Source organism: Cyrtonyx montezumae, unplaced genomic scaffold (genome assembly GCF_038088225.1).
Source record: "Cyrtonyx montezumae isolate F1298 unplaced genomic scaffold, pur_monq_1.0 scaffold_36, whole genome shotgun sequence".
NCBI lineage: Eukaryota > Metazoa > Chordata > Aves > Galliformes > Odontophoridae > Cyrtonyx > Cyrtonyx montezumae.
The window spans coordinates 11,079,121-11,091,217 of NW_027072041.1; the positions used below are offsets into that span (position 1 = coordinate 11,079,121).

Sequence of the window (12,097 nt, forward strand, 5' to 3'; positions counted from 1 at the left end):
CAGTGATAGCTGGCCAGACACCGTGCCTGTGCTTGTAATGCTTACAGCACCTGCCAGTCCCTGCTCATTCATTGGCTAAACATGTCAGTAGAGAGATACTTCCAGATTTCTATGGACATTAAAGCCAGCTGCAGGAAGAAAGAAGATTCAGTGAGTTCAGCAGCTTAATGTGCGACCTGGTGGCTGAACCTACTGGGCTTGCTCCAATTTTGAAGAGACAACAGGCAAAATGGGCTGATGACTTTCCTCCCTGCTCGACCTTTTAGCCTGGTGCAGGAAGCCCTGCAGTGTTGTTGGCTGGAGGGGCTCATCTGAAACACTTGGCCCTGCAGCTCCTACAGGAGAAGGAAGGCTGGTGACAGAGGGTCTGCAAAGGGACATTGTCTTCTAAACCCTCAGCTGGCCCTGCTCTGCATGGGTTGTGCACATCTAGCTGCTGCCCTGAAAGTCAGTGATAATTCTGTGGATGGACAGACATAGAAGCACATAAAAATTTGTCAGGAGTGTCTCTTAGAGAGCTGTGGTGGATGCCTCAGGATTGCATTTATGGTTTTTAATCATAATCCAGTTTTTACCTGAAGGATTGCCCCCTATGCATTTTGGGCTTGATACAGATTTTGGAACTGAAGCCTGTGTCAATAGTAAATACAATCCAAGTCTCCTACTTCAAAAACAAGTTATTAAGAATGAAATATGGCTTTATAGAAAAAGAAGTCAAAGCTATGGAAAATATTTTAATGATACTGGCTGAGAAAACTTTCTTTGAATAACAGTAAAGGAACTTTCCTCTTAAATAACTGGAGATGCAAATTCATCCAGTTACCAGCATGGTAGGAAATTACCTGAAATACCAATGTTTCTGATATTTTGGAAGTCAGAGCTATTTCCTTTCAAAGGCATATGCTCAACATTCTACTTTCAAATGTGATAAAAATGTAGTCCCTAGGGCTGAATATGATGCACTCATTCCAGGCCCTGGAAGACTGACCTGAGGTACGTGGTAAAACAAAAGTCACACACAAAACCTTTACAAGCCTAAAGCACCATTAAGCAGACTGCAAGAAACTAGCTCTAAGTATTATCTGCATGAACTCTCCACTCTGTCCTCCTCTCTTTCCTTTCCAAGAAAAGCAATGAGCCTGTGGGACACAACCCAGGGTTCCCCACTCAACTCCTGGTTCTACTGGTACTTTATGGGAAGCAAAACATGGGAAGAGCACTGCACAAGCCTCCTCGGGGTTTCAGTTTACATTGATTGGCAACTGTTCTCAGCTTATAAAAGTTAACCAACCTGTTACCAGGATTACTTCTGATTTTTATTTCTTCTCTCTAACAAAATATGTGCAGAGTAATAGGACAAAAACATCTTCCATGGGAATTCCTTTGTTGCTGGGTTACAGATATGTGCTCTTATAGTTTGTCTTCCTGCATGGAATCACAGCATCGTGAAATTGTAGAATTGTTTGAAGGAAGGGACCCTTGAAGACCATCTAGTTTGACTCCTCCGCAATAAACATGGACACCTACAGCTAGATTAGATTCCTCAGAGCCCTGTCCAGGATGACTTTGAATGTCTCCAAGGATGGAGATGATTCTGTGACACCTCTGGGCAACCTGTGAAAGTGCCTCAGCACCCTGCTTATAAAACTTTTCTTTATACCTATGCTATATCACTCCTCTTTTCATTTGAAGCCATTTCCTCTTGTCCTATCACCACTGAATCTGCTAAAGAGTCTGTTCCCTTCATTCTTATAGCCCCCTTCAGTACTGTAAGGCTGCTCTCAGGTCTCCCCGGAGCTTACTCTTCTCCAAGATGAACAGCACCAGCTCTCTCAGCCTGTCCATGTAGAAGAGGTGTTTCATCCCTTGGATCATTTGTGGAACCCTCCTCTGGACATGCCCAACAGGTCTGTGTCCCCCCTGTCATGAGGACACCATGCTGGATGCAGTACTCCAGGTGAGACCTCTCACTTGCAGAACTTCTCAGCTTCTTGGATCTGAGTGGATGACAACATGCATGATGATGAGGACTCTTAAAAAGGAAGTAGGAGTTTCTCTGAGACAGAAAGGTACACTCTACAAAGCCCATCAGTTTGCCAGGATTACAGAGCAGTGGTGCTGCAGCAGGGAGCTATTGAAACTGTGAGACTCTGTGATATGAGAGAAGATAATGCAAAATGAAGCATGTGCCTGGTGTTATGAAATCACTGTCATGAAATTTCCTGGGAATGTAATACAGCCTCTTTTGTCATGTCTTGTCATGAATCCTACAGACAGGAGGGAGAGGGGAGGAGGGGCCACTAGTAGACAATTAGCTGTGCAACGATCGCTTGCTATAGCAGTGGGGTGAATCGAATGCACCTTATCTGCAGGACTTCAGGTTGAGAGAGTGAAAAATCCTGGAAGAATGAAAAATTAAAGTTAAAAGTTGACTCACAAAGGGAGAAGCAGTGGGACTAACACACCCTTTACTGAAGCCAGCCTACAGGAAAAAGATCCAGAGGGACTTGGAGGATGCAGACCACTGCATCAGCATGATGAATGTCTGTGTGCACAAGGGAGAAAAAGGAGATTGAATGTCATCCCAGAGTGCAAAAGGAGTTGCTTCACTCTTTCTTTATGTCAGTGTAAAACATGAGAAGCCAGGCTGTGAACGGGTTTAAAGCAGACCCCCCCATGGGAGTGTGGGTTTCACTGGTTCTGTAGATGTGTGTTCACAAAATAACCATCTCTGCATTGTGGTAATCTAGACAGCAGCTTTTTTTTTTTATCTATGAAAGCATATTTTGTTCTATAAAATGCCCAAAACCATGGTCCAACACTCCCTGCCAACCACAATGGGATTGGCTAAGTTAGAGCTCTAAAATAAAGGATACTTCCACAGGAAAATCCATATGGGGCAGAGAAAGGAAGATTGCTGGGATTTGAACTTCAAATCTATTTTCCATGTCAGAAACCTGAAGGAAAAATGAAAAATAATTCTATCCCATATTCTCTTATTGATCTATTGCAGAGTGGGACATCTAGAAACACAAGTTCCCTTTAAAGATAATAATGAATGACATTCATCGCCCTAGAATGGTTTGGAGTTTCTGTGTGTGTGTGTGTGTGAAGTTTTACTTGCTTTTAAGTAGAAACTTTTGGGGAAGAAAACATCTTACATTTTTTGATGAGTCTATCTGACTGACATGCTGAAACTGAGTTTATTTTCCCCTGGGTAGGGAAAACAGAAATCTTATTGCTGTAGTTATTATCCCTCAAAATAAAATGCAACTATATCAAGGGCAGCTTTAGTAGGTGGAAACAAGGACAACTCCCAGGGCAAAAATCTATAGACAAAATTTGAGCAGTAAATGCACTGTAATGTCAATTTATTTTCTAAAAAAAATGCTCTATTGTTATGTGTATGATCCATTGCAGTTTTGTAAGAGTTAATCCATCTATTTATAATTTATTTTGAATTTGTAATTTATAACCAATATGAAAATGTTAATGTATTTCCCTGAAGATCACAAATTGTCATCAATATGGAGATTGTCTGATAAAAGGAGAGTTTATTGCTAAGATAAAGAAAGATTACTGACAACAATCAATACAGAAGAAGAGAGAATACTAGCAGATTATACCTCTGATTTTACAAAAATGTGGGAATATCCCCTGTTCGTTTGTTTTTTTGGTACACCTTTTGAATGTTAATGTTCAGCTGAAGATGGTTTCAGACAGCCTGCAAGGTTCCTGCTGTACTTATTCATTGAAGCAGCATCCACTGAAGTGTTGCTGAGGCAGAACAGAGATTATAGCCTCCTTTTAAAGAATGACAGCATTGTCAGATAATTACTTCTAACAAACAAATAGGATTCTCAATCTTGTTTGTGAGGTGCTTTTTCTTCATTTTTTTGTTTCTGTTTTTGTTTTTTTGTGAAGAATTCTAAGCCTTAAAAAGGCAGGTTTTGAAGTTGCGTGTACACCAGTGTCTTTGCAGTCCTGATCTTTTATGCTTAGGAACAGCAGAGAATGGAAACTAACAGTACAACTTGTAACTACCTGTAACTGCTGCAGTGGGAAATGGGTGACATTTCCTCTCAACTAGATCAAGGTATTTGTTTCACAGAAATTATCTAATTTTCTTTATTTATTTAAAAAAACTACAACCTTTATATTACATATGCATGCTTAATACCATCTGTATACAATACATCTTACAGCGCAAATTGGGGATATTGACATTAGATTTAAAATTTACAATAATTACATGAATGTGAACTAATTATGTTGTCGCATATTCTGTTTTTTTTTTCCCAGAAAGCATGCTACAATTTATCATTTACTTTCTTAAAGAAGAAAAAGGAGTATAAAATCCATTTCATGTCATTTTGAGCTGAATATGATTTTTTTTAATTTTTATTTTTTGAGAAGTGAGGAGGTGGTGTAAAGATTTGTGACTTAAGGAAAGAAATTTTTTACCTACTGATTCATATAGGATAGAGCCTGTGAGGATTTAAGCTATATTCCTGCTCTTAACAGTTTTAGCATTTTTTTTTTGTATTAATTTTATTACAACCATATATTTAATATAAATGTGCAGACTTGCAACACTGATGCCTGAGTATCTGTATGCTCTCTTTTTAAAATAAGAAGGCATAGAGAAGATGGAAAAGAATCTGTCATGTACATATTTGAAACCACTGCACAGGTTCCTGGGAGGTATAAGTACTTGGCTGTTTCACAGATTCTTGCCTGCAGATCTTCACAGGTAACATTCATGAAGCTATCAATTACTTCAGCAAAGAGAGTGAGTAATTCCATCTTTTAGAGTAACTTTGGCTTTTTTAATGCATAAATCATCCTTGCACAGATTATAGTATATGTAATCCTTCAAAGGTGAGGTTTCCCTGTCAGCATTCCATGGTGCATTAAGTAGAAGTGAGGTATAACTACTAGAGAGGGTCTAGAGAAAAGAACTGATCGTCCTCTGGCTTTGCCTTATTACTAAATTTAACCCCATCAATTTGCTTTAGCAATGTCAACAGCTGATAGGCACACCAAGAGCATCATTTATTGGGCAAAGAGCTGTTAACAAGATGATGAAGACACATATATGCAGGGAAAGCAGTGTCAGTATGATAACAAATAGTGAACAAGAAGAAGACAAAATATAAGAAAAAAATAGGCGTTGTTAATATATCCACTTAGAATGTGCAGTGACTGCTGCAAAGCGCAGTACAAATGTGTGTAAAGCAAATTTGAATACAAGGGTAGGTCATATGTAATTTAATTTTTTAGCCTCAGTCTTTTCTGTAATCAGGTTTTGTTTACCAACAGCAGGCTTAAAATGTCTGTCACAGCAACTGAGCTGTGGTATGGAAATATCTTTGCTCAAATAGTTTGCATACAGATGTTTGAGCCTGAAGAAACTTGCTATGTGTTTTTGTAGCTAAGGAAGTGAGTAATCAGTGAAACTAGTATGGGTGGTATAGGAAAATCATGCACATGGTCTTGGCACTATTGTGTGCTTGCTACATTCCATGAGATATTTCATAATGGAAACCCAATTGCTCCATTAACATAGGATGCCTACATGTTGTGCATATACTGTGAAGCACCCAGCCCAGTCACAAGACCATATTGTGCCCTTAGAGATTATTCCAGTAAATCTCAAATGAATGAGAAACGTGCAGAGAAAATTCCCCAGGGGTTGACATAAAACAAAGAGAATACTCTGTTTCACCTTGGTCTTGATGTGTTCATTGCTTAATTGCAATTTTTATCACTTACATTTTACAAGGTCAAAAGTGTAACTGGGCAAGATAGTAATTAAGTTATTAGAATGGTAGCTTGTTGCAGTAGCAATATATTTGGCCTTGGATCTTCTTAGCACCATACATCTCCATGACTCAAGAAGAGTTTTTCAACCAGCTCATTTCAAAGGCCTATTTGTTTTATGTGATAGAGACAGAACAGTGCTGTGAATGATCTGACAAGAAACAGTTATGAGCAGTTGCTGCTAGTCTATGTGGTGCTTCATTATAAGGTTTTTTTTTTAATTATTTATTTAATTAAAATACCTGCTTTAAATCCATGTTCACATAGACTGTGTGTATTGCATTTTAATTTGGATATCTTTAATAGTTTCTTCAGTTAACATTTCCTCATTACTTTTGGAAGATGAGAGGCCACTAATGCTAATCTGAGTGATTAGTCTGAAGGTCATTTGCAGTGTCTTTCTTGTGTCTCTGAGTATTTTTGCCATACTACGACCATATGAGCAGGGTCTCTGGAGAGTTTATGAATGAGTAGGATACATAAATTCAAAAAAGGTGTAGAATTGAAATTATAGCACAGTGTGAGTACAGTTTCTTACAGTCACTTTGTGACTTCTCATGAACTTGACAGACTTTCACAGTAAGAATGTACATATATGGGTATTACCACAAAATGCCATTTGTATTGTATATGGTAATGATGAGGGCTCTTTAAACAACAGAAAAAGGGCACATTTAATAGTTTAATAGTAACTATTTATTCCTAGAGATACAGCTCTTAGAGTCATTCTTTCCATTTGTCCTATTATTTTTAAAGTTTTAAAAAAATTTTAAAAAGTCTTTAAAATTTCCCTGTGGAAACTTTTATTCTAGAGCAATTTCCAACTACAGTCAACTTTGAAACAAATGAGACGCTGAAAGTCCAGAAACACCAGTCTAAGGTACTCTATTAACTAACTAATTCAGTCTCATTATAACATCAAACACCGTGGTGGATGAAACAGAAAAAATTGCTATTTGGTGACATTTGAACATGTCCTGTGCTAGTAAGTCATGTAGTGGGTTACACGTAGGCACTTGAAACTATATGAAGTTTATTTAGTCTTGGGATGTACTAAGGACTGATTTGTCGACCCAGCGCTTTTAATAATATGCAGGTTCAGTCTATTTCTTAATTTCTTTAAAAATTTAGTATCTTAGCACCACCTGAGGATGATCCATAATTGAACTACATAATGGACGTGCACACACTGGAAAGGAGAAGTAATAGGAAGAACCTGATATGAATAGAGTGATGTGCAACTGTGTACTTATTAAACAAAGGATTAGTCACATCTGCTAGGAATCCATTATAGGAAGTAATTGAATAGCACGCATCTGCTAAGAAAAAAAAAAAAAAAAAAAAAAAAAAACCAAGGCTAGCAATTTAAGTGAAGTATACTCACTTTGTTCTATCACTTTAAAGTTTATCTAAGATGTGAAAAAAGAAGATCTGCACCTAGAAGAATCCATCAACTAACTTTTAAACAACCTTGAAGTTTTTCCACTCTAGCATAACTTGCCTCATTTCTCAGTGACTGGAACAAACTGAGAATCATAAAATCATTAATACTGGGACAGACCAATAAGAATGTTTAGTCCAAATACAAACCTATCCTCAACATGTCCCTCAGTGCCGTGGTTCTTGAACAACCTCAGAGATGGTGACTCCAACACCTCCCTGGGCAGCCTGAGCCAGTGCCTCACCACTCTTTCTAAGAAGAAAACTCTCCTAAATGCCCAACCTGAACCTCTCCTGGTGCAACTTCTGTCCTGCTGCTGTTAACTTGGAATAGAAGCTAAGCCCCACTTCACCACAACCTCCTTTGGTAGCTGTAGAGAGTGATAAGGTTTCCCCTGAGCCTCCTCTTCTTCAGACTGAACAATCCCAGTTCCCTCAGCTGCTCCTCATAAGACTTGTGCTCCAGACCTCCACAGTTCCGCTGTGAATCTCTGGACATGCTCCAGGACCTCAATGTCTTTCTTGTAGTAAACGCAGTACTTAAGATATGGCCTAACCAGTACTGAGTACGGTAGGACCTCCCTAGTCCTGCTGACTACACTGATTCTGATACAAACTAGGATGCCAATGTCCTTCTTGGAAAGCTCTTTTCTCCCATGTCAGCCTTCATTCAATACCACAGGGGTGGGATGGAGTTCACAAGGCTGGAGGGATTCTTACGAAGACTGTAGTCATTCTTACGCAAGGAAATACCACTTACCATAATGTTGCCAGTTCTGTGTGGCCACCTAGATATTCATGCCTGGCTCCAGTGAAACTCTGCTGACACAATTGGCATTGGCTGGCAGGGATGGAGATTTCAGGCTTGGCATCACCCATGCACCATTCACCAGCTGCTGCAGACAGGGATAGGAATGTGGCAGTCCACACTGCTGTGGCCAGAGTGCCAAGATTCTTCCAGGTCAGACTACTTATTTGTGCCTACAATTGACACTTGATTAACATCATCAGCTGGTTACATTCCACTTTTGAATACCTGTGTACTTGTATCACTAGAGACTAGTAATATTTTGGTGCATGGAAAGTGAACAATCTCACTTACATTTTAGCTTGCAGTAGCAGTGGTCCAAGCAGGGCAGCGTATGTGGTTATGCCAGGTACCATGCTACTCTGTGGGGACAAACTGCCTGCCCATCAAAACCTTGCAATCATACCCTGTAATGATTGCATTCAGAAAATAGTCTGGAGCCCTAGGCCTTGGAAAATATGTGCCTTTCAGCTTTGCAATGCAGTCTTATTATTTTGCCGCATATAATCTATAGCACAAAGATTAGCATTCAGTGTGTGAAAAGCTCTTAAGTGTAAAATTATTGGACATCCTGCCCATTCCTGTGTTCAATGAATAGCTCTAATGGTATAAAAACAAGTATATGACTCCTCTCTGTATAATTAGGAATAAGTGCCTATCCAGAGCCTAAAGAAAAATAATGAACTACATTTACTTGTTGCTGAGTCATTGATTGCATATATCTTTCTGAAGTCAAGTTTCATCAAAAACTGGAAAGATACTGTGTGCTGAGACTCGTGTATTCTGAGCTTGACACTGAAAACCAGCATGTCAAATGCTGATCTTTCCTGACAGTGACAGATTCTCCATTTTCTTCATTTTCTCCCATAGTTATGCACAGCATTCAGATAATGACTAGAAAAATATTAGGAAAGCATTTCCTAGAACCCTCAGATCTGTGAGAGCAAACACAGGATACTGTATCTTGAGACTGCAGACTGAGGGAAGAGTGTTCAGAGTGTATAATATGCATACAGTTGGCAGCATATTCCTAAACAGCACAAAACACTGTGGTATACTATGTGTGCTGTAGAGTTTCCTGAAGTCAAATTAGAATCATAGAATCACATAACCACAGAATCATAGATTCATAAAACCATATAATTGTTCAGGATGGAAGGGTCCAAAGCGCACTCTGTTTCAACCCTGCACCATGGACAGGGCTTCTCCTCACCCAGCTGAGGCTGCCCAGGGTCCCAAACAACCTGGCCTTGAGGGATGGAGTACCCACAGCTTCTCTGAGCAGCTGTGCCAGCACCTCACCACCTTCTGAGTAAGTTAAACTGTACAATTCCAGTATCTGTGCTGCTTTAATAATTTCTTATTTATTTATTTATTTATTTTATTATCTTATTTGATATATGTTCTTTAGAATAATCCCAGCAGAATAACAGTCACCTTTTAACTGTTTTTTGCTGAGGCATGCTTATAGCTGGTTAGTGACTCAAGACCAGTGGCAGAGTAGACCTTAATGTGTGGAAGTTCCATTATGAACATTCTATCCACAGTGTTGTGTTCCTCTGTTCCTATTTCTTCCTTTTACAGCTAGCATGACAAGATCAGCTTGCCCTTCAGCCTTCCTTGTTTCCTTTTCCTGAGAATACATTTCAGGTGATTTCTGTGGTGTCACAGATTAGGCCTGCTGACATATTCCTTCCCATGGGCAGCAGAACCCATCATTGCAAGGCCAGCAGACACCCAGGCAGATGGTGAAGGCTGCTCAAGTGCCAGTCTGGTAGTGGCACAGCATATGCCCTGCTGTCCAGCAACAGACAGATTCAGTCACCAGTCTTGGCAGTTCTTTTGGTGTCAATGGGCAGGTGACATAAATGCCATTTGCATGCTAACTGCATTTGTAAATCTTACTGTGATTTTAATTAAGAGGAAACATTTGCCTTTAAGCTCAACTACCATTTGTTGGGTAGTTTTTATTTTTTAGGGTGTTTTCCTAAACATTTCCCTCTCACTTCAAACACAAACAGTTTATGCACTATCCTCCTTAAAGGTGCAGTGTTACAGAACACTGAATAGTCATTGCCTTCCATCTTGTAGATACACGTATTCTACTGTCCTGCATCAAATCCTGAACCATACCACCTCAAAACATTTTTGGTCATTGTGTTTAAAGCCACAAATAGACTTTTCTTTCAAGCCCCCCACTTAGGGTCAGCTGCAGTTCGTCTGTCCTGTAACAGAGCATGCAGTTTGCCTCCCACTTGCTGTTTCTTTTTTGTGAGCCAATAGAGCAGTGTGATTAAAACCTTCCTCTTTTTTACAAGAAGAAATGTTCTGCCTTAGTCTGAGTGACAAGGTAAAGCAGAGTGGTTACTGCCAGTTCAGCTTCTGGTGACATTTAACATTGGTGGCCAGACTGTGTACTGTCATCAGGGCTCTATGGGATTTCTGCAGGTCTCGCATACATGACACAGAGAGGCGAGCAAAACTGTAGTCAAGATCTTTTTCATCTCATTTTTCTCCACTAGGAGCAAGTTGCATCGAAGTAAACGAACAAAAGGGCTATTCACATTTAACATGGCTTTCCCTCTTGCCCCACAGATAACAAAGTGCATCTAAATGGCTTCTACTATGGCCTCAGCAAACTAGTGATGAAAAGAAGGAGACTGTGGGATTATTCGTTTCATCTTCCCTGGATGATGGACGGAGAGATATTCACTGCCACTTTGGTGCCATCTGGGAATGTGATACCAGATTCTAGCATGACGTTGGAACAGAAAACAACCTTTGCCTTTGTGATTTTATTATTTATGTTCTTGGGAATCCTCATTGTTCGCTGCTTCAGAATTCTCCTTGACCCTTACCAGAGTATGCCAACTTCAACCTGGGCTGATGGACTTGATGGACTGGAGAAAGGCCAGTTTGATTATGCTCTTGCCTAGAGACTGAGATTTATGGGGTGTTATTTAGCACACCACTAAAGAAACACAATTCTGGAATGCCTGTTCATTCTGTTTTTGTTTATCATTTTATTAAATATTAGGAGTTACAACAGGCAGATGTGCACAAAATGGATTTATTTATTTATTTTAATTAAATCTCAAAGCAAGTTAACTGATTTTTTGAAAGTAGGATACTGAATCTCCTCATAGGGAAAAGAGGAGTGTTGCATTAGCAGAATGCTGCTTCAAAACACTTTGGAACAATATGCAGTATATGTGATCTCATAACTGAAATGGGGTATATTTAATCATCAACAAAATGCTGTGGTAGGAGTCTCACAAACGCTGTAAGAATGTAATTTTATGATCCGTATATAGCAAATAAATTCTACTTTCCATTCTCTGAGAACAAATTAGGAAATTTTCTGTTCTGTAATTTAAATTTGAAAGCTCTAGAAGATTTCAGGAGAAAAACACCTCCTTCATTTCTCAGGTATTCAACAGGATGCTGATTCCTAGAATTAATCATTGGTTGTGCTACTTAATACTATCAAATCACTGACTGTAATCTTTGTTGTGAATAAAATACGTAATGATTTTGACCTATGTTTATCTTTTTCGCCAAAACTGATTACTACTAAGATTGGTTTTTGAATTGTTCTTCCAGCAGCTTATGCAGACACATTTCAGGCTGTGAATTTCAGTGTGTTTACTTGGTGTGTGTGGGTCACATTGCATTGTTTGTATTTCCTAATTGGATGACTGAAACATCAACAGTGAGAATCAATGAAAATTCAACCCCCCCTTCACTCATAAAGTACCTTTGAAAGTGTTTGTACAATGGCAAAACATTCCTAGATGTCACTGTAAATAAAAACACATCTACGTGATTGATTGGGGGAAAGAACAGTTTAAAAGGTGGGATGAAATTCTGTGGAATGGCTTACAGTCCACGTGGATGTTTCCAAGCTCTTTTCAGCAGCACTGAAATACTACAATGGTAACATCTGATGTACTGCCAGAAGGGAAAGGCCACGCTCCCAAACATACAAGTGCTGTTAAAACATCACTGGTGATGCCCAGCTTGTGA

General features: G+C 39.3%; 1 protein-coding gene across 1 annotated transcript; it reads left to right on the forward strand.

The window, feature by feature from the left end:
• Positions 1 to 1,936: 1,936 nt before the first annotated feature.
• Positions 1,937 to 11,099, forward strand: CTXN3 (cortexin 3). Its single transcript, XM_065745487.1, has 2 exons — positions 1,937 to 2,069; positions 10,667 to 11,099. Exons 1-2 carry the CDS (start codon positions 1,937 to 1,939, stop codon positions 11,005 to 11,007), a joined length of 474 nt encoding a protein of 157 aa, XP_065601559.1. The 3' UTR covers positions 11,008 to 11,099.
• Positions 11,100 to 12,097: the final 998 nt, after the last annotated feature.

Bases quoted from the DNA above. Each gene is read 5' to 3' on its own strand.
- CTXN3 (XM_065745487.1), top strand. From the start codon at position 1,937: ATGCTGGATGCAGTACTCCAGGTGAGACCTCTCACTTGCAGAACTTCT. The intron at 2,070-10,666 runs GTACACTCTACA...CTTGCCCCACAG, and splicing joins AGTTTCTCTGAGACAGAAAG to ATAACAAAGTGCATCTAAAT.